Source organism: Sinohyriopsis cumingii, chromosome 18, assembly GCF_028554795.1.
Source record: "Sinohyriopsis cumingii isolate HCF-2022 chromosome 18, ASM2855479v2, whole genome shotgun sequence".
In the NCBI taxonomy this organism is placed as follows: Eukaryota; Metazoa; Mollusca; class Bivalvia; order Unionida; family Unionidae; genus Sinohyriopsis; species Sinohyriopsis cumingii.
In genome coordinates, this window is record NC_142978.1 from 73,128,891 (window position 1) to 73,156,406 (window position 27,516).

The 27,516-nt window shown below is 34.0% G+C and overlaps 1 protein-coding gene across 7 annotated transcripts in view; it reads right to left on the reverse strand.

The window, feature by feature from the left end:
- Nucleotides 1-5,578: 5,578 nt before the first annotated feature.
- LOC149776973 (protein hobbit-like) overlaps nucleotides 5,579-27,516 on the reverse strand; it is a 210,728-nt gene continuing 188,790 nt past the window's right edge. For 5 of the 7 annotated variants that reach the window (XM_089941697.1, XM_089941696.1, XM_089941695.1 and 2 more), the window contains exons 55-58: nucleotides 18,632-18,703; nucleotides 17,784-17,924; nucleotides 12,763-12,873; nucleotides 5,579-6,115 (exon numbers count right to left, since the gene is read on the reverse strand). In XM_089941697.1, the coding sequence (XP_089797823.1) occupies nucleotides 6,062-6,115; nucleotides 12,763-12,873; nucleotides 17,784-17,924; nucleotides 18,632-18,703 (378 nt within the window). In that variant the 3' untranslated portion in view covers nucleotides 5,579-6,061. The remainder of the gene's footprint in view (nucleotides 6,116-12,762; nucleotides 12,874-17,783; nucleotides 17,925-18,631; nucleotides 18,704-27,516) is intronic. The other 2 variants (XM_089941698.1, XM_089941699.1) reach the window with 1 other exon arrangement.

Below are 27,516 nucleotides of genomic sequence, written 5' to 3' on the forward strand. Positions count from 1 at the left end.
TATTATTTGTCTCCCCATGAGGCTTGCCCGAGTGTGGAGACATATAATATAAACCCGCGACTGGGATTTCCTTGTCTCAGTCCAAACGCCAACATAGATTATTTTTCTCACCCAATATTTTCTTTTAAAGTAAAAAGAATTCTTCACTTGGTAGTGTTCACATCCAATGTTTACATGTGGCGCATGAATATAAATATGTTAATGAGGGCTGTGGTGTAACCATTGCGTCCGAAGTACACAGTTTATACGCATGAGCCAAGAAAAATAACAACATAAAATGTCGCATAATAATGAGGTATTATAACATTTAATATATGGATGTTATATGAAATTGACAATAAATAATTATTATTTATTACAAGAAACTGTTTTATTTTCATCAGTTCCAATTTTGAAAAGTTATATTGTAAATAATAAAATGATATTGGCTACTCAGCTCTACTGTAGTTATACTTAGTACAATCTGTAACGAAGAGTAACATCTTTCTTTAGATTATTCATGGGTAATTAGAGATCTGTGTCACTATTGTATATAACTATTCTTTTCTTTGGAGGAGGTCAAACTGTTTGTGACATACTTGTGTTGTTCGAAAAATTGATTGTAAAATTACCCCCGTGTAAAATAGACCCTCCAAAAACGGACTCCAGTGGATAACCATGTTCTAAACTTTCAAGTTCACAGATTCTTTGAGCATTTTATTTTTCTGTCCTGGAAATATGGCAAGAGCTACAGTGAAATTTTCTTATGGATTAAGGTATTGACAGATAAATGATTCCTTTTGGCTGGTAAGTGCATTATTTGTCTTTAAATATTGTAGTCATATTTTTGATTCAACCGGGGCACAATGGAGATGATTAACAAAATTAGAATAAAGCATGTTTTATATAACACATTTCTAGCTGTTACTAAGTGTTCTGTAGTTAAAAGAGTTGGGAGGCTATGAAATGTAAAGGTCTATAGTCTTTAGAATTATATCCCATCTGTAGCACAGTCATTTTTCAGGTCAGGGTCTTAAATGTAGCTAAAAGTATATAATTTGTTTCACACAAAGTATTTAAACTAGTCAGGTACTTTTAGCTACATTTAATGACACTGACCTGAAAAATGTACTGAGCTAGGCCTGCATATAGATAAAATTGACCATGCTGTGTGGAATGAAATAGCATAATACCAAAAAGTTCGACATTGTATGCGTTTGTGTCTTTATCTCTCTCGAAATGTTTTTATTGTGTGTTCTCAAAGATGGATTTACCTTAAGTTACTATGTTTTTGTTATAGATTTGTTGCTGTTGTTGTTGTTTGATTTTAGTACAACTACGTCAGGTAGAGCAGAAGACAACAAGGGTTTCTTTTTTTAACAGTAGCTCTGAGTGCGTGGACACCTTGACTGAGACGACTAGTCTGAGATGACTAGACTGAGATAAGAAATGTAAGGTTAGCAAAACAGCTAGATTTCTCTGTCACATGTGTGAAAAAAAGAACTCATTCACCTTAGTATTACATATTAAACTCCACAAATGAGCTGCAATTAAAGCCAGATGAGATAGATCTCCCATTATGACAATAAGATTTTTCTGGGTTTTCACAACATAAAAACATTATATGAACTTCTGAACTAAACACTTTCATGACAGTTTCCTTTCAGAAAGCTATGATTAACCATAATGTGGATTTACATGACTTTGGCACCGCAATATTGGTAATGATATATGCTGTGGCTTGCTTTATGGTCTGTTGCATATAATACTGCCTCAAGATTTAAAGAAACCAGTGACCAAACTCATTTTTTTTCTTTCATCATCTTGGTTCTTAACAGACCCTCCTCAGCAATCAGGGTTACCTTGCATTAAATAAAAATCAGAAAGTGTATATTTGGCTTTGTGATGCAACCATTAATACCAATGCTGAAATGAATACAATGCCTACATTTTTTTGCCATAGGTGACATTCATTAGGTGGTCATTCACAATAGTATATTTATATAATAAATACATTGTATGAATGATGATTCTGGTCATAAGTAATGGGGGTTGCTCATAGTAAATTTGCTAAAATCAGATTTACTGTTTAAGCAAATGAAATTAACCTTCAAATTTTCTATGACTAACCATTACCTGAAGATCGAAGGGGTAAATGTGTCAGAGAATGATTTTTCTGTGTTTTATAATGGGACATCCAAGTATGAACAGATTCCACTGAGGGGTTTACGACATCCCAAGTATTAACAGAATCCCTTGTGGAGTTTAGGACATCCTAAGTATTAACAGAATCCATCAAAGAATTTACAGATTTATTTTTCCAAAATGATGGTCACAGGCCCCGTTCCATATCACCCTACATGAGTTCATGGTTTCACATTTGGTGAATCCATGCTAACTGATCATCTAATGAACCACAGATTTTTTTTCAGACAAAGATACCACTGCATGTTGTATGGACAGTGGAAAAATATTCACCGATAAAATGCAGGTCACAGTGGTGTACTCTGAAGTCATTATTTTTTTGTACCGTATATACTCACTTATAAGATGAGTCCAGCTGCAAACTGCAAAGACCGAGATATGCCGTTGCAATCTGCACAAGCAAATCTGGATCTATGCAATTTGTTAGGAGTACTCAGTAGAGCAAACAAAATAAACCTGATCTGCAAGCACATAATGCAATGGCAGATCAGAGTTTATGTTGTTTGTATTTAGACTTTTGGACTTGGAAAGTAGTATATACGATAAATGTACCAATTCTTGTTGATTTTGTTGTTGCAGCAAACCAAGAAATTATAGCCCAAGAAGAATGATCCTTTTGTATAAACGATAGGATCTCTTCATTCATGTTGAACTGCAAAATTTTGAAATCCAAGAAATTAAATTAGTTCATGGAATTTTGGTGCAATATACTACTGAGATGATGGAAATATGAACACAGCAAAAAGTTCATACTGAAGTTTAGCGGCACAAATATACATATTGTGAACATGCAGGAGGGCAATAAAAAAGTGACCGTGGTTTGTATAACACATCTGAAAATGTAATGTCAGTTAATTTTTAACAGGTCAATGGATACTTGTATTTTATAGCCTGGTACAAATTATAAGCGATTAAAATCAAAAAGGTTTCAAAAACACTCTTTCTTCTAACAGAATTAGTTTACTTGTTGGAAACATACATACTGAATTTTGAACAGCCTCCAATCAAACACAACTCATCCATTGTTCACACCTGTAACTGAAACAATGTTATCATTATTGCACTAATCCCCTTAGAAATTGTGTGAGCTTTTCGCACAAGCATTTGAATAAAAATGTCAACAGTGGAAATAATCACTAAAACTTATTGTACATTCATGCTTTATAACCAACTGCAAATTTGACATATGTAATATTTCTCCACGAGGTTCTACTGTAGCACAGGTTGGCAAATTAGGTTCAACTTTTTTATCACATAGTCTTGTTTTGCAACTTGCTAATTTTGTAAGTAATTCTCAACCATTCACAGTCATGCAATAAATTAGGCATCCAATTATTTTTAAATGAAATTATCATTGAAAACAATCATCATATATTCAAATATTTTTGTATCCAGAATAACAGCTATATTATCACATATCACAGAATATTACTGCTAACAAATAATGAGGTAATGAATATTTATTACGAATATTTAGTGACTGATGGAGAAGTTCAGTGGATCTTTTAATAGACTTTGATACACAAATGCAAGTTAGGAAGGTCCTTTTATTATGACCATTGCATGGAAAGCTAAATTTTTTGCAACCAAGACCAAATGTAACTGCTGATTCATACATAGTTGCTGCCACAGCCACAGGAAGGAGGTGAACAGGACTGTTAAACATAAAGGTAAATGGCAGCACGAGAAGATTTATTTACTTAAAGGAAGAATAATTTAAGTGGGCACTGGAGTACAGGCATACACATTGTACCTTAATGAGAACAATTTTTTATGGGCATTGGAATACAGGCATAGTGTACCTTAATAAGAACAATTTTTATGGGCACTGGAGTACAGGCATAAAGAGTGTACTTCAAAGAGAACAATTTTAATTGGCATTCACATACAGGCATACACAATGTTCCTCCAAGAGAACAATTTTGATGGGCCAGAATACAGGCATACGCAGTGCACCTCAAAGAGAACAATTTTAATGGGTACTGAGTGCAAGCAAACACAATGTACCTTAAAGAGAACAATTTTTATGGGTACTGAGTACAAGCATACACAATGTACCTTTATGAGAATGAGAATTAAGTTTAATCGGCCAGAATACAGGTATACACAGTGTACCTCAAAGAGAACAATTTTAATCGGCCAGAATACAGGTATACATGGTGTACCTCAAAGAGAACAATTTTAATCAGCCAGAATACAGGTATACACAGTGTACCACAAATAGAACAATTTTAATCAGCCAGAATACAGGTATACATGGTGTACCTCAAAGAGAACAATTTTTATAGATAGTGAGTACAAGCATACACAATGTACCTTAATGAGAACAATTTTAATCAGCCAGAATACAGGTATACACAGTGTACCTCAAAGAGAACAATTTTAATGAGTACTGAGTACAAGCATACACAATGTACCTGAAAGAAAACAATTTTTATGGGCACAGGAGTAAAGGCATTTATAGCATACCTTAGAATAGTTTTAATGGGCATTCACATACAGACACACACAATGTACCTCCAAGAGAAATTTTTTAATGGGCACTGGAATACAGGCATACACAGTGTACCTCAAAGAGAACAATTTTAATGGGCACTGAGTACGTACATACCTTGTACCTTAAAGGAAACAATTTTAGTGGGCACTGGAACATGGGCATTCACCTCAAAGGAAACAATTTCAGTGGGTACTGAAATACAGGCATTCACAGGGTACCCTACGTGATGTTTTAAGATTCTGCATAGATACTAACAGAGATACTGTGCATTATTGTTTTCAAGTGTACACATGCTGCATATATGTTCCAGTTATTTCTTTCCTAATGCATAAATGCAAATACATATGCATAAACAAACTACATTTGACTGTAAGACAAACACAGGTAACTTATTTGGTTGGAACAACAAAAAAATTCATATCTTCTAAATACAAAAATTCTGCGGTGCAGTTTACAACTGTGACCTACTACTTGAGTGAAATTGTTTGCCATACAACTTTCTACATCAAACATTCACAAAAAAATATGTTAAATTTATAAATACACAGGATAGAAATCAAGTCTGTCATAAAATGTTTGTACAACAAATTCATTCAGCAAATTTCCATTATTACGTTTTCAGAACCGCCAAATCTTACCTAATGACCTCACAATAAGATAAGAGACTAGATTTAATAACAAGGTATATTATTGCAAGATATAACAAGGTATATTATTGCAAGATATAACAAGGTATATTATTGCAAGATATAACATGGTATATTATTGCAAGATATAACATGGTATATTATTGCAAGATATAACATGGTATATTATTGCAAGATATAACATGGTATATTATTGCAAGATATAACATGGTATATTATTGCAAGATATAACATGGTTGTCTTTTTCATGAATAAAAGGCACATAAATGGTATTTGCATAAAAAATATAAGATTTTATTACAAATGGATTTTATATGCATTATTTTTTAAAACAATGTTTGCAGAAATCTAAACCAGTAGATATAAATCTTCTAACTGATTAAAAGTTGGAGTCTGACTGCAAGCACAGACCCTGATCTGCTCTCACATAACAAAATACCGACAGATCAGGGTCAATGTTGTTTATAATACTGAGTACTCCAGGCAAACTGTATAGTCCCCGATCTGCCCGCATATTATGCTGTGGCAGATCTGGGCCTACACAGTGCTAAGATTGGACTTGTACACAAGAATATAAGGTTCTGCCATCTTGTGGAAATCAGATCCACAGAATTGAATTCTCACAAAATATGAAGCCTCAAGTATATCAGTCCTGACACCATTATTTTTGTTTTGATGATCTGTATTTTTGACTCTTTGCACTGAATGATTTCAAAAGTCATTTTCCATCTGGTTACTTCTGAGATTTTCCAAATAATGTTTTCTTTGCTGGTTTTTCTTGTCCTGCCTGGAAAAGATTAGAAATATGGTAATTTGGACAACTTTTTCTGATAGGTCTATAATTGTATTTGATAAATCAGTGCCAACAACCTTGCTGGCTAATGTTTCCCAAACTGTTTCAACTGATACAACATTAGTTTACACACAAAAACAAGTACTTTATAAAATATTTTACTTGAGTGACAGGGCTTTCTCATTTATGAGAGCAAAGTACAAAATAAGTGTTTATATATATAAAAAACACTATATGTTTTTAAAATGCATATGCCACCCCCAATGCAGACAAAAATATCAATGTCCAAGAGTGTCAAAAGTAAATCTGTGTATGTGTTCAGTCAGGCATACCAAATTTCATTTGTCTGCTTCAAGTGGTCTTAGTCAACAAGGATTGTACTAAAAGATTTAAAAAGATAAAAAAATTGAAACATTGTTGTGATGGAGTGAAAATCTATTCAGGTTATCTACATGAATATAAATATGGCTATCAAAAATATATTTTGATATCAAATTCATTTTGGTATTTTCCCCAATTAGATACTCATAAACTAATTAATATCAATGCCAGGTCTGTTTAGTAATTTCTCATACAGTTGATAAACTGGGTATCATTCTTGCCCTATTAAATGAGAAATACACCTGTGTGAAAATAGAGAAGGCATATACAATAGTTTACTTTATTTAGAGAATTACAAATTGGTACATACACCACTCCCTCGATAACTTGCACACATCGGGGTCCAGAAACATTGACTGCACTATAAGTGAGGCACGAGTTATCGAGGGACATATAAAATAAGCCCAAAACCAATAAAGTGACTGATGACATAACGGAGAAATAAGGTGGGGAGGGTAGGCAGATTATACTGTTGAATACTCATTTTATAATCGTTCTGAGATTAAATGTTAATTAATATCTCTTCATAACGGTGTACTTTATTATTTCCTCATAGGACAACATTAATTTCAGGATAAATTACAGTATATTGAGGCGATCATTGAAAACATTATTCCACGTGGTTTCCGTTCGCTTAACATGTGTACCACTTCACATATTGTGTACTACCTCACTAATTTTTATGTTGAATTGGATACATTCTAGTTTTATTGTTTGATCCAAATTAGACGTTTTTTTATATACAAAAGATCGACTCTTTTCAAGAAACAGTGTCGATCGAATGACAGATAGATAAATATTTTTGAATGTGATAGAATAATAGAAGTAAAATGGAAAACAAAAAAAACAAGGGTTAATCAGTACAGGTGTATTTAATTGGTCTACAAATTTAAAACAACGTAAATTAGAACAAGTTAATACTTGCCATTTGTGCCACGCTTAACAAATATCAATTCACTTTTTGAAAAAATCAGTTATTTTTTGTGTGTGTGTTACTCCTTGGTTTCTCTGCCGCTGAGCAAAATCCCTCAGATTTCTCAACTGCATGAGCTTTACATAGTCAACATTTTGGGTCTAAAGCCACCTTATGTCAATATCAAAATATCTGATTGCTTCCTGTGCAGAGGGGTGGGGGGTGCAACATCTGCGTCTGCATCACTTTCAAAACTTGTGTTACTCCAGTTAGAATCGTCTTCTGCTGCAAATTTGTTCACTATAGAAATAATTATAGTTTCATCTGATATGTATTCGGCTGTGGGGCAATCACTGTCAGCACAAATCCACTCCTCCATATCATCAAGAGAAACGCCCATCTCAGGACCATGAGTCTGTATAAATTTCTCCCAACCAGCCTTGGCATTAATGACATCAGTTTCACTGAAACATTCGAAGTCACTATCATCGTCGTTGTCTCTGTTACTGTTTTGCTTCACATCAAAGGCAGCTCCAAGACCCTTAATCCAGCACCCGAGGTCTTTTGTAATCAATTTTTTTTTAAATGCAACAAACACTTCCCCAAGTTGTTGATCAAAACAAAGCCGGCATGTACATGTAATTAGGTTCACACAGAAGTACTCACGGGTTTCGATGTGACGGTTGATTGACTCTTTTCATGTTTTCAATGAACATAATATGTTGTGATGAAATGGAATTAAAGGATTAGAATGTGACTTTCACAAAGGAAGACGTTTAATTGGTGTTTATTTCATTCTCTGTTGCCATCTGTTAGCATTTACCAGAAGTTTTCATTGATCGCTATTTCACCAGACTGTTTATTTAAAGTATACTGACAACTATTTATCATAAAAACTTACATAATATATGATATCTTTAAACAGAGGTCTCACTAGGATTTTAAAACTGGGTCTTTCTGCCTCTGAAGTCAATCACTAAATATCAGTACATTTTCTCACTCGGCCGCTAGTCAAAGCCTTTGAACTAGCCGCCTAGCTCTTGCATCATGTTTTTTCTTTTTTTTTAATGTACTCTTATAAAATGGCAACACTACATCAAAGAGTCTTTCAGTCACTGAATTTCTGTCATTGTAAATATCAGCACAGTTAACTGATGAACACATTTTCCCACAAAGCAGGTGGCTGAAACAGGACCGACAAATCTTTGAATTTTCCCGCGCACCTATTACATGTGTACGGAGGACTCCCGCCTCAGTGATTTTCTGCGTCCCAGATCAAAAATTGGCATCCAAATACGCGTAATTAAGCATTTTCGAGATCTCTGAAATCAATTCTTCTTTAGAACTTGCAAATTTCAAAATATGGATTATATTTTTACGGGCATTAATCACCATTTTCGATGATAAAACGAGCAATGTATCAAGGTGTAATTTATCAATTCTTATCGTAATTTTTTCATGTTCAGCATATTTTAAAGATATTTTAAATACATTTTCTCTGGAAAAAATCGGGAGCCAAGACAGACACCGCGTTATAAGCGGGATCGCGAGTTATCCGGGCGCGAGTTATCGAGGGTGCGGTGTATATGTGAATCCTGTTTATACATACATGTCTAATGTATAGCATGAATAGAGTATCAACACTGTGTACTCACCCATGAATCTCATCATATAAATTGAATCCACAATACAAGCGATTCCATTGAAAAAATGCAAACACAGATTTAAAATATTCAATAATTTTGTCACAGGTCGTATTGGTCTTAATTCAGTGGGAAAACATAGCACAATCATGTAACGAATGAAGAAGCACATTTACTTTTCAGTAGGTCCCAAGTTGGTAAAAGTTGGTTTAGCATTTAAAGCCACCATTGGTAGCGTTTGTAAGCATAAACAAGTCATGTTGGAAAATGCAAAAATCCATCAGATTCCATTACTTTTATTTAAGTTGGGTACTGACTTCCTTTGAAGAAAAGTTCTGTTTTTATTGAAGATTGTAGTTGACTTTCTTTGATGAAGGGTGCACTGTTTAGATGGTTTGTCAATATGGACAAAGAATTTGTATGTAACAATTGATAAATTTTAGTGCATTTTATATCCAGTTTGTGGCTTCCTTTCATGGGGCCTCTGAATTTCTCCACTCCAAACCAATGGTTGTATATATAAGTTTAAACAGCCAACAATGTTGCAATAAAAAATCACCAGATGGTATATTTTGCCACCAATAAGGAAAAAAGCCAAGTTTGCGACATTGGTGAAGCCCTATGTGATCCCAGAATAAACTTTTTCTCGTTATTTTTTGTACTTTTAAGAAGTAAAAACTACTTTTTTGGGTATGAGAAAAATCCACAAAAATTGCAGGAGCCACGCCACAATCGTCTTGTATTATTCATACGCAATTTCTTCCCCCAAATGATAATAAACCTTTAACTTTTTTTTGTACTTTAAGAAAGATTTTTTTTTGTGTACGAGAAAAATACATGTATATGAAATTTCGGGAGCCACACCATGACCATGTTATATCCGAATTTGTGTTTTAATGGAGTGGAGTCACACTATATAAATAGAGAGAGAGAGAGAGAGAGCAATGATGCAACTTATTCATATCCTTAGCCAATGGCCAGTTTTCATTAATAATTAAATTGGTAGGGATGAGCCATTTAGATCAGAGAGATTTAAAATTAATGGGGTTATAAAAGATAAGGTCACTCTACAAATCCTGTGGAAGGAGTGACAGCAGAGAATGACAAAGGCTGATGTAACTGGTGACTTATACTGTTAAACAATAGGGAAGAATATAACAATTTTAAGTGCAAACAAGGCTGCAGTGTATACAGTTATGTGTCTTCATTCCTGCAATAAATCAATGCTAAACAAACTTCATTGCAAAGTGTATTAAAAGTCAAATCATAACAGCAGCAAAAAAGCAAATACCAGTCTAGATGGAAATAAAACAGAAAAGATGGCTGCAAAAAGCTAATACCAGTCTAGATGGAAACAACACAGAGAAGATGGCTGTAAAAAAGCAGATAACAATCTAGATGGAAACAACACACAGCTGGAAAAAATCAAATAATCTAAATGGAAAAAACACATGGAAGACAGCTGTAAAAAGCAAAAAATTTAAATGGAAACAACACATGGAAGACAGCTGTAAAAAGCAAATAATCTAAATGGAAACAGCCACAGAAGGCCACTGTAAAAAATCAAATACCAATTTAAATGGAAACAACACAATGAAGAAAGAAGACAGGTGTAAAGAAGTAAATAACAATCTAAATGGAAACAACACAGGAGACAGCTGTAAAACAGCAAATAACAATTTAAACGTAAACAACATACAGAAGACAGCCATAAATAGAAACTTGAAAATTGTACTCCCTAGTTTACCTTATACTACCATCATCAAAGACAATATTTAACTGGAACAAGAGTTAAATCATCTTGATAAAAAAAATAATTATTTATGCCATGGCTTAAAGCATGGTTTTAACACACTACGGTACAACACATATATATACCAACAGAAAGTGCACAAAGCTCCATTCTGCAATACCCAATGAAGTTGATCAGCTATTAGAAAGGGAACTTAGCTGGGGTCACATTCTTGGACCTTTCTCTAATCCTCTGTACAAAGTAATCCCTTTAGGCCTTATGGATGACAAGTATTCAAAGACATATAATTGACCTTTACTTGCCCCATAATGACCCTAAAATTCGGAGCATTAACAGTGCTCATTGCATGTATCAAAACTGATAATGCTCTAACAGACATTCAGCAGTCTGACATGGTATTATCATGTGTATAACTGATACAGTGAAAACCCCTAACAACTGAAACCCCTTAGGACCAGCAGTCAAGAAAAAGCAGGACTGTTTTGGAACCTCTGCCACTAGATTGAGGAGGTAACTGATTCATTATTTTATTTCTGTTTGAGGAAAGTAGGATTACTAGTAGTCAGTATTTGAATTTCTCACTTTCTGTTTATCAAGACCATTCCAATTCAGGGAAAACAATGTCTGTAACCCAGGCTTTTTGGATCTATGGCTGGCACAATGTGGGTCTGGAGCCTGGCATTCCTTCTCATCACAAAGAGGTCTTTAAGGAAAATTTCTTTCTGGCATTAATCACTAATTCATTGCATCAATTCACGGTAAGTTCACTGTGATGCTTGACTGATTTTGTCTGTATATGCCATTGTCTTGCCTTCTCTACTTACAACAACAATGGGCATGATTAAGTATATGGGGTGCAATTGTTTCATGCCAGGTATGGATAATCACCCCACCTGTAATTATTGTTTTGGGTGCAATTCAAACCATAAATGTGACATGTGCTCACACATTCCTGAGGAAAGATGAGCAACCATCAGAGTCAAGCATTTAATCCTGGTGAATGAGAGAGTCAATTAAGAAACATCTACCAGGCTGTGGATGCCATCAGTATTGCCATCAATGCTGTCTAGTCACCAATTTTCTGATGTCTGAATTCTGCAGATCACCCATTCAGAAACGATATTGGTCATCAATGATATTATGGGTTTTTCCATGCAGCTACAGCAATCAGAATGTCCTTGGCCTTTTTTGCATCACTTGCCAGAGAAAAACTTCCACTGAAAACTTGCCAATTTAAAAATTATTAGTATGGTTACATCCAAGTCTCTTTCAGAGGGCTGAAGTTATTTGACTCTCATCAAAAAGAGGCAAAGATCTTTTGAAGATATCTAAATCCCAACCAAAACCAGATCATATCATTATGCAGAAAAATGCAGAAATAATTTTATTATTGACCATTTACCGATTTAACTTACAACAGAGTTGAGTACTGAACAGTAAGTATTACAGACCACTCGGCAGGTAAGTAAGTTGGCACTGATTTAGTTTACCAAACAATAGAGTTTGACAAATGAAGTGCAAAATACTCAACTATGTTGAAGCTAGAACAAGATTAAATAGAAATATAGACTAAATATACTTCACTGACCTAACAGAAGACCAAGGAATCATTCAACTAATGAAATGGCATAAAAGTGATCAATATTTGTGAGGCCTCATAGAAAGCAATGCTGACCATACAGGAGCTGAAAAAGTAGCTGATGATGAATGGAATTTTGAGAATATCTCTCTATCAAAGGCAAGCAGATGATCTTTTAGCACTTTGCTGCAAAAACATGAAGAACAAAAAAACTAAACATTCTTTGTAGCTTGGAAAGGTTGGGTTTGCAAGGTAGTGGATGCATTCCCAATGTATCATGATCAGGTAACATATTTGAAGAGATTAAAGAATGAAAATTCCCAATGATATGTGTCTATTATGAGGAAGTTAGAAATAGCTCCATAGCTTTACCAAAAGTTTGGCTCCAAGAAGCATCTTGGCCTTATCTTCCTCTTGCTGTACGTCTGTGACAATACCTTCCTCTCCAGCTCGTGACCGCATGTGCAGCTTCTGTTTGATTGCCTGTGTAGAAGATAAAATGTAAACATAGAATTAAACTCAAACAATATTAATTGTAATCCTGTCAACTTTACAAGGCAAGGTTTTCTGGTCCTTGAAGGAAGTAGTCAATATTCACTGGCAGAGCATTGATCTGATGGTACTGGAGGAAAGACTGGTCTTTAAGAGGATAAGCTTTGAGTGACTGCCAAGGTTTTCTCAGTCTAGACCATGAAAAGCAGTGGGAAGGGGTTGGAGTGGGTGGACCACACCAGATCTGTCCACATAAAAATGTGCTCCTGGTATAGTCTTAACATTACTATTACAAATTGTTGGGTCTTCTAATGCATGGCTGAGAAATTATTGGAATACCCAGAATGCAACATTTTCTAAATTAAATCTTAGTGTGTCATCAATTGCAAAGAAAAGAGAAACTAAATTATGTCTTGTGCATTAGTAATTTTGAGTCTAAAACTTGTATGCTTCCACAGAATTAAGGAATGGTTGATTAGTAAGATCAGTATTAACTCGTACAAAAAGGGATGTTGAAAGGTCTACAAGTTATTTTCATTTGGCTACTTGAATGCACAAACTAGGTTAATTCTAAAAATTCACATACCTTATAAAAATAGATATAGAATTAGTGTTTTCTCAGCTTTCCAGGAGAAGGGTCCTAATGGCCACTGGCCAAATGTATGAGGCCCTTTTCACTTTCAGGGGGCACTACCTATTATGTCATCATTCAGTATGAACTTATTACTTTCTAATTATATGCGTATCACCATATTATACACATCTGCCTTGAATTCATTTCAATTACTGCAATAATCACAGTATTTGCATATGGTTTTGTGTGGAATAACAATTTCTACAGATGAAAATATGAAAAGTATAATGTATATATACCATCTGTACTCGCTTATAAGTCTAGTAAAAAACTGCAAACAACAAAGATCCTGATCTGCTGTAGAATAATGTGTCTGCTGATCAGGGTTTATGTCGTTTGTTCTACTGATTACTCCAAACAAAGTGCAATGTCTATGGTCTGCCAGCACATTATGCGATGGCTGATCTGGGTCTGTGAAGTTTGTAGTTGGACTTGACTTATAAGCAAGTGAAAAATAAGGTATACCGCCATCATGGGTGTTTTCCTTTAAATTGCTGCACAGTTCAGTGAAAAAAGGAAGTTTTGCAGTTTTCCTAATAGAAACAAATTTGATAATTAATTGCAATAAACTATATTTTTTCACTCAAGCTACAGGCACTACTTTTTTGCCTATGTATGTATGTATGTATATATTTTTGTATGTATGCATGAATGCATGGATGCATGGATGGATGGATTTCACAAATACTTCAGGAAGATAAACCCTTCTAAATAAATGGAAACATGAAGTACAAGATAAAATATAGAATGTAAAGATGTTTAAATTCTGTCAAAGGTACATGAATATAATATAAATGATTGAGGTAAAATGTAAAATCCTAAAAACATGTCAAATTCATTTTCTTGACTGTATTCCCTCAAAAAAGTCCAAAAACATCTTGGGTTGAACAATATCATAATGAGACACATTCTTTCCAATGACAAGAACAGTGATTAAAAATCTTCATAAGATATTGTATAAATGGCCAAAGTATTTTTTTTTACTATGTGTTCTTATTTGTTGAGCCTAAGCCAGGTTGACCATTCTTTCTCACCAACTGATATCAAGGCCACTTGTCCATGTCTAGTGACTTTGAAAAAGTGACTTGTCTTAGCTATACTTTTACTTGTCCAAATATTCAAATTCATATTTTCTTCATTTTCCAGTGTTTAATGTTGATAATGATGTCTGAGGGCAGCATAAGTAATTATGTGGATATGACTGAATTGTATTCTTCTTCATTAGGTACTTTACTATAAATGGCAGTGTAATTTTACAATGTCTTTTACGTGCTGTCACATATACATGGTTTCGGTTTTTAGAATGACTTATCTGTTCATTTTTACTGTTTTAGTTACATTTTATCAGAATAAATGAATTTTAAAATTTATTTTGTTCAATGATCAAATGTAAGATTAATTTATTTTGTTCACTGCAAGTTGCCCACCTACATACACATATGCAAATACCCACATACACCAGGGTAGAGAGTATTCCAAGTCACTGACAGGAACTACTGGAAAGCAGATGGAAAATAAATGTTGCGAAATATACCTGAGAAGATGACAATGTCGACTTGACAGAATCGAATCTACCAGAATATATCACATTTTGCTGTATCTATTATGCTTATGAGAAAATAATTTTGACTGGTATGCCAACATCAAAAATGGTTGCCATTAAATTTTTGGGGTATTAAATTTTTTATATTTTTTCCTATAATCCATATTGATTAAGGACGCATTAAGGCATCTACATCAACCTATGTAGACATTTTTTATCCCAATATCATGGTTAATGATTTCAAATCCCCTCTGGACTTTTAACGCTATAAAATAAAATTGGTCAGGTAAATTGCTCGCATTTAATCTTGAATCTCTTGCAAATTTTGTTGTGGAAAATTTGAATAGTGGAGACTATAATTGGAAATCTTGTGATACTATTTTCTATAAAACAAATTAACTGACTACTGATCTGGTGTTCTTTATTGTATTTCAATCATGAAAAATAAACTCTTTTTTTTACCAGTGAATGACTCTCTTTCACCAATGTTTGGAAAGTCAAATTTCAGTATGCCTTATTTTCGCACATATTAAATACTCAATTCCTGACTTTATGTCTGACAAGTGTAGTTCTCCCTTCTTTTTTTTAAAAATTTCCTTAATATTGGTGCTGGTTCTCTTATAACTGCTGTTTCCCCTCCAATATCCATTTCTCTGTAAGGGATTATTGGCTGGTTTTCTAATGGTCTTAAAATAAAGCCTGTTGTTCCCTTTCTGTTTAGCCTGTCATCTAGTTTGGTGAAGTCTTTATCTACCCTTTTAAGAGCTGTCGTTATTTTTACCATTTAAGGTTTTCTCTCCAACGGAATCCCTGATAGATCTATTTCTTGGGTGCCCTCTTTATAAGTTTATTCTAGGAATAAGCCTACTGTTGTTTAGACTCTTCTTGTTTTGAAATATTTTTCCAAATCTGTGGGCTCTCTGCAGTATGCCATCTTGTATGTGCAGCATGATTCTTTCAGTTAAGTTATACCTTGAAGTTTTGAAATTTTTATTTTTTTTCTATGTTTTCCTTTATTTGTATCTTTGTAGGCTTCTGGAAACTTTCTATTCCACTGTCTCTCCTGTAAACTTACATGCAAGTTGTTTCGTTCATGCCATGGCTGATCAATACTCTATAGCCAAAATGTTTATCACGCATTGAAAAATCATTAAAAAAAATAATTAAGGGTGTCCCTACTTTTACGGTGTCCCAAGATTTACATTCATTATAGTATTTGAGACTTTCTTGCTTTTATTTTTCATGGCAAGCAAGTGGGTACAATATATTAAACTATGGTTAGTTTTATAACGTAAACCGGTGTCACTTTGTAAACTAATATTTCCATGGTTACCACAGAGATGAGAACCTTAATGACCATTGTAGGTCAAACAAGGTACAGATACACCTATATTGCTCTACTGTATTTATAGGTTACTGCATTTGTATGGGAAAATATGAACGAGTTTTCGGATGGAATACTGCACGAACTTGTAAGTGCAGTATATCATTCAGACAAAAAGAGTTCATATTTTCCCATACAAATGCAGTAACCTTTTTATTATATGCTCATTTTTTTATTCTACCTAAGGTTTAATTATATAAACAAAATACACTACAAGAAACAATGTAAATGAATGAATGCCGTATTCCAAACTAAATACACAAGCGCAGATTTGACATTACAAAATGACATAATTATTAATGCGCATATAGCTCCGCCCAGATAAATTTGAATTTAGTCGCGCGGTCGACATAACTTTCGAAAGAAAATGGCGTGTCTATTTAAAATAGAAATTTGCAGTCATATTGTGAATGAATGCGCATTGCAACAACTTTTCCATTTGATCTGGAATCAATATATTTTGGTATTTTGTTTCGATTCGATGAAAGTTTGTGATTTTGGACTGGATTCATCTGTGCAAATTATACTTGAAATACATCAGATTGAAGTGGCACGGGAGAAGCATGTTTACGTCTGCAAATGTGTTTCTGTTTCTGTCACTGAATGTTTGGAATCATAACGTGTGAAAAATATGAAGTCTTTCAATCACAATTTTCAAGAAGATGCTATGGAATTTAATGTTTATTTCATTTTGAGTGCAGTAAGGGGGATGCAATTGCACTTATCATCGAAATTACAGCACACTTTCAAAATGTGTAATCCAGATTGAAAACCTATGACATGGCTCATGTACTTCGGATTTGCAGAATTAAGAAAAAACATTTTGAGGAAATTCAGGATGTAAAACTGTAAGTATATTTTATTTTGCCATTCTTATCACCAGATAAAGAAGACAGTATATGCCTTGTCACTTGTATGTTATTTGTAAGGACTTAATCGTCCATCTTTTATATAATGTAGCTAGCCTAAATTCGTAACATTGTATCAACGCGGAATGTGCCAAAACAGCTGGGTTTTTTGCAGTCCAAGAAACATGTTTTAGTTCATTCAGAAACAAATTTAAATAACCACAACGTAAAGAGCCTCTTACGCGAGTGTATATGATTTGTTTACAAATCAAAAGTGCTGGTGTCTGTGTCACTGTTTGTTTACAACAGAAAGTAGTTCCTTTATTCATGTGAATGCTATATGTGTATTGTCGCGCGTGTTCAGTATCGGGGAATATTGAACGATTCTGACAATGTAAAGTTAACGGGGAAAAAAATGAGCATATAATAAGAAGTGATACTATATACATGTACATGTTACCCTGGTCACAACTGTTTTGTTACTGAACCTACCTGAGAGATGAGGACCCTCTTGCTGTCATTTTTCATGGCCATTAGGAGGTCAAACCAGGTCCAGATACTGTTGTGATACTCAATTGTGGGAAGGACAAGATTGAATTCATGTACATCTTCCAAGTTCTTCTCTTTCTCTCCCTGATACAAAACAACAGTTATTTACCCTGACATGCACAAACATTACTAATAAATAAATAAGTAAATAAATAAATAAATACACTAATAACATCAATTATATCATCTACTGCAACATTCACAACAGTATCATTGTCTTGATTTATTACAAAATTTGTATCATTACATTCTTCATTTTATTTTAACATTATGTTAACATGGCATAAAATAGGAGCAAGATGAAAGGAAAAACTTCAAGACATCTTGCTCTGCTGTATCCAATTAACATATTACCATATCTAAGCCAAACTCTAACATGTGATCATACCACTGATCAATACTATCACTGGCAAAGGTGTGAGGCATTGCATGGACCGAGACTGTATTATAAATATGAGACAGCAAATTTGAGTCTGTTGAACTTGACTTATAAGCAAGAAGACAGTTTTACTTCATTGAAAACTTAAAAAGTTTTTTCAAATAACTTGCACTTGAGTGATTTTTTCCCACTGTTGTAACAATTACTGACTAGGAAAATAAGCTCAAAGTCAACTGCAAAATTATAATTCCTGAGAACTCATGGCTAGAAGCCAAGCAGTCTATATCCAAAACAGACTATTTTCTTGACAGGAATAAGTCACTAGTACTAACAATGAAATAATAGAGAATAAAATAAAACAGAGTCAGAAAAGTAATAGTTTAACAAACTCGTATAAGACATTGTTTCTTACTTTGTAACTGACTCGTAATGACACCTCTGGAATCTTGACGTATACAAACATGTTGTTGTTGGCGGCTCTCTCCTGGAAAATATAAAGAATACATATTGGTATTGCAGCTGTAACATAGTGGCTTGATAAAAGATAAGCCGCATCAAGTATCTGTGAATGACTTCCAATTAATAGGAAGACATATACCATATATACTTGCTTATAAGGGAGTCAAACTGCAAACTGCACAGACCCAGATCTGTCATTGCATAATACAATGGTAGATCTAGGTCTGTGCAGTTTGTTCCGAGTAATCAGTATAACAAACAAAATAGACCCTGATCTGCAAGCACATTAGGTTACAGCAGATCATCATCTTTTTTGTTGTTTGCAGTTTGACTCAACTTATAAGTGAGTACATTCAATGTTCCAGAAAAACTACTACATGTACTACTACTACGTTATATACCCACTTATAAGTCAAGTCCGAGATCATAGATCCTAACTGTGTCAGCAGATCAGGGTCTATATTGTTTATTTTACTGATTACTCTGAATACAATGCATAGATCCAGATCTGCCAGTACATTATATGCTGGCAGGTTGTGGTCTGTGCAGTTGGAGTTGAACCTGACTTTGAAGTGAATATGGTTCCACTATGAACTGATTAACATTCAAATGGAGTTTGTTGCAAAATGAAGGAAAGTATCTAAAACATATCAATACTAATAACAAAGAACATGACACTACAAGTGCATATACAGTAATTCTATAAAAGATACTACTAACAACCCAACAAAAACTGACAAGAAATGAGAAATTACAGAAACCATCTTAAATTCTGGGGTTTCCTAATTACAAAGAAATATGACTGCAATTTGTTTGCTCATAGATATATCTTCTAGTATGTCTTATTTCTTAAACATATTATAGTTTGTTATTTACATGGATGCAATCCTCACACTGCTGCAAATAGCAATAGCCATTGCATAAACATCCAGAAGCAAACACCTGTGCAGACGGCACTAAGTTATCGAAGCAGAATGTCACTTGAACAATGTAGGACCCTCTTCTGACATGACTGATGAATAAAAAATACTTTAAAAAACTGATATAACAGAGGTATTAATTTATTTTATAGTAAAATATCGGCTAGGTAGATAGTAAACTTTTGCATTTTTCTGAATCAATGAAAACACACCACACCGTACAATCAAGAATGAGATCTGATCGTGGACTTTTTAAATATTATTATGTGACTGATTTGGAGGCATTTCTTTCAGAAATAAATTTACCACTCGAGATCTCTCCATAAAATATTTCTATAAATAATAAGAATTAGTCACTAAAATATCCATAGTACCCAGCTCCCAGCTGCTATGGGGAGTAGTCCTGTATATAGTAAGATAGGCATATGTTGTAGCCTTTATCTCTTAAACGAGAGGGTATATATATATATATATATATATATATATATATATATATATATATATATATATATATATATATATATATATATATATGTAACACTTAAGAATAAAGAAACTATTAATCAAAGACTAATTGCTCACACATGATATATTAACAACAGTCCATTACTGCTCTGTCGAAAGGACATAATTATTACCAAAAACAAATCGCCAATTTGAAATAAGTATCAATGAATCTGTAAAAAATCTGGATGGCTATATGTTCAAATAAAATATGGTTGCACTGATAGATGGACAAACGGGCAATGACCGATGCTATGTCTCCCAGGGGACATACATATTTATAATATACTTAAATACATGCACAGTTACCACAGAAATCAAAGCTATAGTCATGCATGTATGATATATAATATACATAGTCATGCTTCATCATTTTTGTGGTACTTTCTCAAGACTGGTGAACCACAAATGCTACCTGTACTGGTCGTGCTACAGTACTAATACAACAAATACTATTCACAGTGAGTGCCAAAAAGTTAGATAAGTCTAGTTTACATACATGTTGAAGTCTCCATCGAAACAGAAAGGTCTCTATATAATTTTGTAGCATAAGTCACTGATGAATGGTTTCAATGACAGAGTAAACATGATAAAAAAAGTGATACTGCAATCTGAATCCACTTAAAAGCAAACACATGTACAGTGAAATCTGCCACATTCAGCCACTGAGTATTGCTGATCCATTGTGGATGCAAAAATGTTTTTCACAGCCCTCATCAGGATAGAGATTTTCTTGACAGAACACCTGAACTGAAAATCCTTAGACTGCTTTCTCTGATAATTATCTTGCTTTATTGGACTATTGTCTTGCTTTATTGGGGTGTTGTCCTGCTTTATTGGACTGTTATCCTGCTTTAATTGACTGTTATCCTGCTTTATTGGACTGGTATTCTGCTTTAATGGACTGTTATCCTGCTTTATTGGACTTCTGTCCTGCTTTATTGGACTGCTATTCTGCCCCACTGGACTTCTGTCCTGCTTTACTGGACTGTTATCCTACTTTATTGGACTACTATTCTGCTTTATTGGACTGTTATCCTGCCCCTCATGTCATATTTTCATCAGTGCATTAGTATTCTGCCATTTTACGATATCATCAGCAGACCCTGAAATTTTAATCACTTTTTCCTCTCAAAAATGAATATTTATGAAATTGAATATAAAATCCCTCAAAGAATATATAACAAGTTGAGACAAAAAGGAAAACATTGATATACCTATTAAATGTACTAAAAATGTGTCATTTTCAGTTCTTGATTTGCTGTTGCTTTAGTGTAAGTAATAATACTAAATAACCGGTTTTCTCTAAAAATTAATTATTTTTTGGAAAAAATCATTTTTTGTTTGTTTTGAAAACTATACACTAGAATTCTACCCAATGATGGTCTTTTGTTATATTCTGCTATTTTTAAAAATTAAGTATTAATCAACAACAAACCCATTCACTACCTCAGAAATATGTAACACCTATGCAGTAAAGTGGGATGGTGAGGAATAACATAAATGGATCCTAAAGTTAGTCTCGATGGATGATAACAAAATTTAGTTGTGTTGCTAGCATCTTTATATCTTTATTTATTAATTTGGGCCTAGGTTTCACATATTTTGTTGAAAAGGTATCCTGTACTGACATATTGCAAAACATACCACATGGTGTGATGGACCAAAGCTTACAGTAAAGATCCTGGGGCATTCCTTTAATTATGGTGCTGGGGGCTGGGTTTGATAATCCAAGAGATAAGCTTTTATACCTCTTTTGTATTGTGCTTTGTGTCTGTAGTGTGTTTCAACAATGGAAAAACATAATTAACAAACAAGCTTGGTCAGCCACACATATATAGTCACATTTGAATTAAGTTTAGTCTGGAACATGAATATAAGTCAATTCATCCCAATGCAAAGTTGTCCCCACTTTTGACAAGATTGTTCCATTTCAAAATCACACCATATAAAAAACACCCCCATATCTGTAAGTCTTTGGTATGACTCAGCCGAGGACTGAACCCACAACCTACTGCATCCTAGGCGGACGCTCTAACAACTAGGCCACCAGAGCGGTCTCATCTGTTTGAATGAACATAAAGTATTAACAAAGTCAAGTGATTAAGGCCCAACAAGTTTCAACAGAAAATGGTATCCAACCATGGCCATAACACTCATTATAATTGACCATGCAGCTGTAGATCTGAGTAAATTTTAATACTGAGGTTGTTTCTTAGCAAAAATTATGTGACAACAGAATCAATTGCTGAAATGTTAAACATCTATTTAAAATTATCTCACCCATGAAATTTTGAAAGATAAGCAATATTTCTTTCAACAATGCTTGAATCAGTCTCAACACTCCAACATATGTCAACGATTCCCTAAATCATGCATATCACCATATCACTGACTTTGACTAATAAAAATGATCTTATGTTACGTGTTTAGGCTCAAATAAACAGTAACACAAGAAAGAGCGAAAACAAAAGGCTTTGAAAAGTTTAACAAATTATTTATTTCCCTGGAAAAATACTGTAATAATGAAAAAATAAGAACTTAGGTTTTAATAATCAAATCCAAAAATAATCCATGAATAATCCACAAATAAAATTTTAGAAGTCCTAATAATGAAATGTTCTAATGAATTCAAGTTTTTGAGTCTCGACGAAGAATCCAAGATGGAAGGCAATGACGTATGCTGTATCCTGTACTGTGTTGAAGTCTACAGTTCCTTGTAGAAGCACAAGAAATAATCAGGTGTTTGAATTAATGAAATTTCTTTGTTCAAGAATTCTGCATGAGCACTCAAAGTATTTCCAGAGAAAAGAATTAATCTTTTAGAATCTAAATAATTCAAATAAACATTAAAATGTAATTCCCAAAATGACACAACAAAATAAACACTTTTATGTCTCAGTGTTTAGAAGCCTGACTGAGATTATTTCTCTGAAACAATGGTTGAAAACTTGAATATTGCAGAAAACAGATGCGCAGATAAGGGTCACATGATCATGTTTACATATTTAAAAAAATCACATAGCTCCTGTATGTCCTTGATAAGAACCAATCCTTTTACTGTGAGAATAAAATAAAAAAAGTTAATACTTCACTAAAATCTATTTACATGTAGAGGGTCACATATCCAATACAGCCTCGATCACAACCTTATTCCCACAATAAAAATAAATTAAAAAGCTTGTTCAGTGACTGTTACTAATTTTGAATTAAGGTCGGAAACCATGTCAGCCTACTGTGTTTACAAAAATGAACAGTCATGGTCAAACTATTTTCTGGAAAAAGAGTTCCTAGTAAACAAAGCAACATTATTTTGACATATAATGAAATTAAAAAATAAAAAGATTTTAAAACTTACAAACAATTAAATCAGATATAAATTAAATCAAAAATACATAACAATGATAATGATAATAATTTGTATTTTCTTTTATATAATACAAGACTTATATCAATAGAACATTGATAAACAAATAGAAAAATAAAATGAACATAATTACAGTAAAACATATAGGTATGACCAACAGATATGATAAGACTGGCATAAACACACTGCATGCCATATTGCCAAGACTGCCAGTGGCACAAGGTGAAGCAATGACAGGTCAAAAGCTCAACACAAAAGAAATATAAAAAATTACATCAGACATATTCATATAAAAAGAAACCAACACTATAGCACAAAAAACAGTTAAAGAAAACTGTCATGTGGTTAATTTAAAAATGTATATTCATCAGTTTCATTTATGATGCTTCATATTTAGTAAATAAACCATGTTAATGGAGAAATTAAAACAGGCTGGTTCAGGAATTTAATAGTCTGAAAAACAAGTTTACTACTAGTTTGTTCCAAATGAAGTTATCAAGGGGAAATCTTCCAGTGAATAAACTAATTTGACTCTAAATTGTGGAACTTGCATGTCAGATATGCTGACAGCTTTGTTTAGAACTGTGCAATCATGAATTGTGGAGCATGTCAGCTGTTTTTATTGCTATGCACTGACAATAACTTCAGTTATTTTGTCCACAAAATAATTATTTCTTACTAATTTTCCCCATACACAGTGATTTTCAGAAGTGTGCTAGTAAACATGGCTGCATTTTATCCTTGCTTACAAATACAGGACACTTACATGATGTTTTTTTTTGTCTTACAAAAAAGAAAACTGGCTGCAGTTCTCATGTTCACTTTTTTGTTTGTTTGTGTAGATATATTGCCATTGGATGTAAATATTCACCAAGGTCTAGTTTTGACAGATGTGCATTTCCAATAGTTATCTCCCTTTAGTAACAATGTCGGCTACCTTTTTCATGCATGTGAGCATTCAAACTAAACAAAGGCAATCATAAACAGTACCAATAGGCCTCAGTCCTGAAAATTGGAGATCACTACATAGGAAAAGTTGTATTAGTTTAATTCCTAATGTAGTATTTATTGAAAGTAAAATTAATCTGACTCTCTCCACATACTAGTTCATGACCATATATTGGGTTAGATCAGGTAAGAGAGCAGAGAGAATGTCGTGCTCCATCAAAGAACTCAAATTTTATAATTAGCTACCTGCTAGTCTCTGACCCTCCAAAGAAGAAGGAAAATAAAAAAGGTGTGAAGGCCAGAGCAGATGTACTATAAACATTGTTGTTGTTGTGGGGTTTAATGCCATTTTTCAGCACATGATAGGCTATACATGGCGGCCAGTATTAATGGTGGAGGATGAACCCGGGAAAACCCTGGAAAGAACCACTGACCCACATGAAGCTACTGGCAAGTTTTCTCACATACCCACACTGGCTGAATCCAAGACTTGAACCGGCACAGACAGAGGTGAGATGGCAGTGATCCATAATGGAGAGCGCTTTAGACCACTCAGCCACTCGGGGCCCTATAAACACTGTACTCAGTACAATTTCAAGGTCTCTTAGTCTTCTATTTAAAGACCTATTTTTTAGTAAGGATAAAATATTCCTTTAGTTTATCTTTTCTCCTTGAAATTTGTTCCTGTTAGTTTAAAAAAGTGATACATGTACTTTCAAAAGTAATTACCAATTTTAAAATATTGAGCCCAGAAGACTGGACGGTCTTGTTAATTAGATTAATGAAGACATATCTGCCATAACACATTAAAAAAATTGATTACTGACTCTCAATCCCTTTCCATACTCATGTTTAAACAAACATAATTTTTAGTAATCTTAGCAAAAAATAAAGAGAGTAATAGAACTTTCTTACCACTTTGATATATTCCCATATCATGCATACATGTGAACCTCCTGGCTAGGAGTGTTATCTTCCTAAGGAAAGGGGTATCTTAAGCCCCTCCCATAGCTCACTGAAATCTCCCATCTCCTCATAATTATTAATAAAAATATTCCAAAGCCAAATAGTGTGGTGTTTTTCTTTCACACATGGCTTCCAATATAGTATTTTTATGGCAAATTCTTCCTGTGACATTAGCTGTTACTTTGACAGAAATAAACCCTAAAAGTAATTACTGGATTATACATTGTGTGTCAAACATTAATTTTGAAAGGATTAAAGACATTAATAGATCATGGTTGGATTACTAATGAGTTCAATCAGCATAAAACAGTTAACATCACTTGGATACTTTTGACAGGGTCTGCAGTGGTTAAAGTTTGTTGATTTGTTGTTGTCGTTATAGGGTTTAACGCCATTTTTCAGCACAAAATAGGCTATACATGGTGGCCAGCATAAATGGTGGAGGAAGAAGCCAGGAAAACCCCAGAAAGAACCACTGATCCACAAAAAGCTACTGGCAAGCTTTCTCACAGCCCCACAGTGGCCGAGCCTGAGACTCAAACCCTTGCAGACAGAAGTGAAATGGCAGGTGATCCGTAACGGTAAGCACTTTAGTCCACTCTGCAACTTGGGCCCCATAAGTTTGTTGAAATGGGTAATACTGTGTGTGATCAGAAGTAATTCAGAGAGGATTAAAGATGTTAATGGATTATGGTTCAAATGGCATAAAACATGGCAGTTTGGCTTCAGCATTTCTGTCAATATATGTAAACACTCAATCTCCCAATGCTAAAACACCAAACTTTAAACAGCCAAAATATCACATTTAATTCAGTAATGGATGGCAACAGGAATTTCATTGGTTGGAAAAAAGTTCCAAGAGAAATGAGCATGCCTCCTGCCACTCCTGTAAGTCAGTTTTAAGAAGTACTTCCCAAATTCGACCCAGATAGTTCCAATCTTGAGCAGTTCTGGTAGGCAGTCAGAAAACTGGATATGCGAACAGGTAGTAAACAACTTAAACTTCTTGGTGGACCCAGAGGAGTTGTAATAGCATTCCAACATTCAAATGCACACACAGAATGGACATTTTCTATGTTGCTGAAAATTCAGGCTGACTCTATTGGAAACCTGGATGCAGTACAAATACTCATCTCCCAAGTGTGGAGATCAACAATGATGAGGATTGCCACAAAATTTAACCTAGGCAATCGTCCAATGAGGAATGCTAAGAATGCTTGTTCTACATACAGGGACAAAATGAAAGGCAACAGTTACTGTGAAAGGATTGATGTGATGACATGATGTGCATATTTCAATAAGGAAAAAGGAAATTTATTCAATAGTTAGCATTTTTTCAGAAAATCAAATAGATTCAAATTCTCCTAATTTAAAGCTGAAATTACTGACCAGATTTTGCAAATCTCTTGATCCGAAGCTGACCTCATTGTTTTGTCACTTGTATGAACCTGTATACACAGTAAATAGTCCTGCCTCATGCTCATACATTTTTTTATCACCTCTGGGCTATTCTTTGTGACCCATGAACCAAAACTTTGCCTGCCTTTACAGACAAGTATTAAATACTGAATGACACATGACCCTAATGAAAAGGGATGTAACTCAAATATATTTTCCAAAATGAGTTTTCATCAGAGAGCTTAAATTCACAGGCAAATAAATGAAGATACTGAACTATACCTGTCACAATGGCACAAAGGTGACTTCTGATTCTGCTGTGATTACACAATTGATTTTCCCACCATCCAGTGCACAAATTGTTTTGACCCTCTACCCTAATGACAAAAACTGCCTCACTCTCAAATCTGACACAGGGACACCTTTGAGTCACACTGACAATATAACTGGAGTACAGTGAGTACAAGCGACATAAGAAATGTCTGCATATCAATTCACGTGATACTCCTTTATCTAAACAATGCCTTCCTCATGAAACAAAAGTTTAGTCTGCTAAGACTGAGCAGTTATTGTAAATAAGCTCCAGTGACTGCTTTAGGCAGGATGAAACCATTTGTTTGGTTAAGAAACACATGGATGCTGACCATTATGCACATGGTATTTATATACAAAATTTCCAAGACAAGATTATAATGGCCACTGTGACCAGGCAGTCACTATGTAAAGGTGATTATT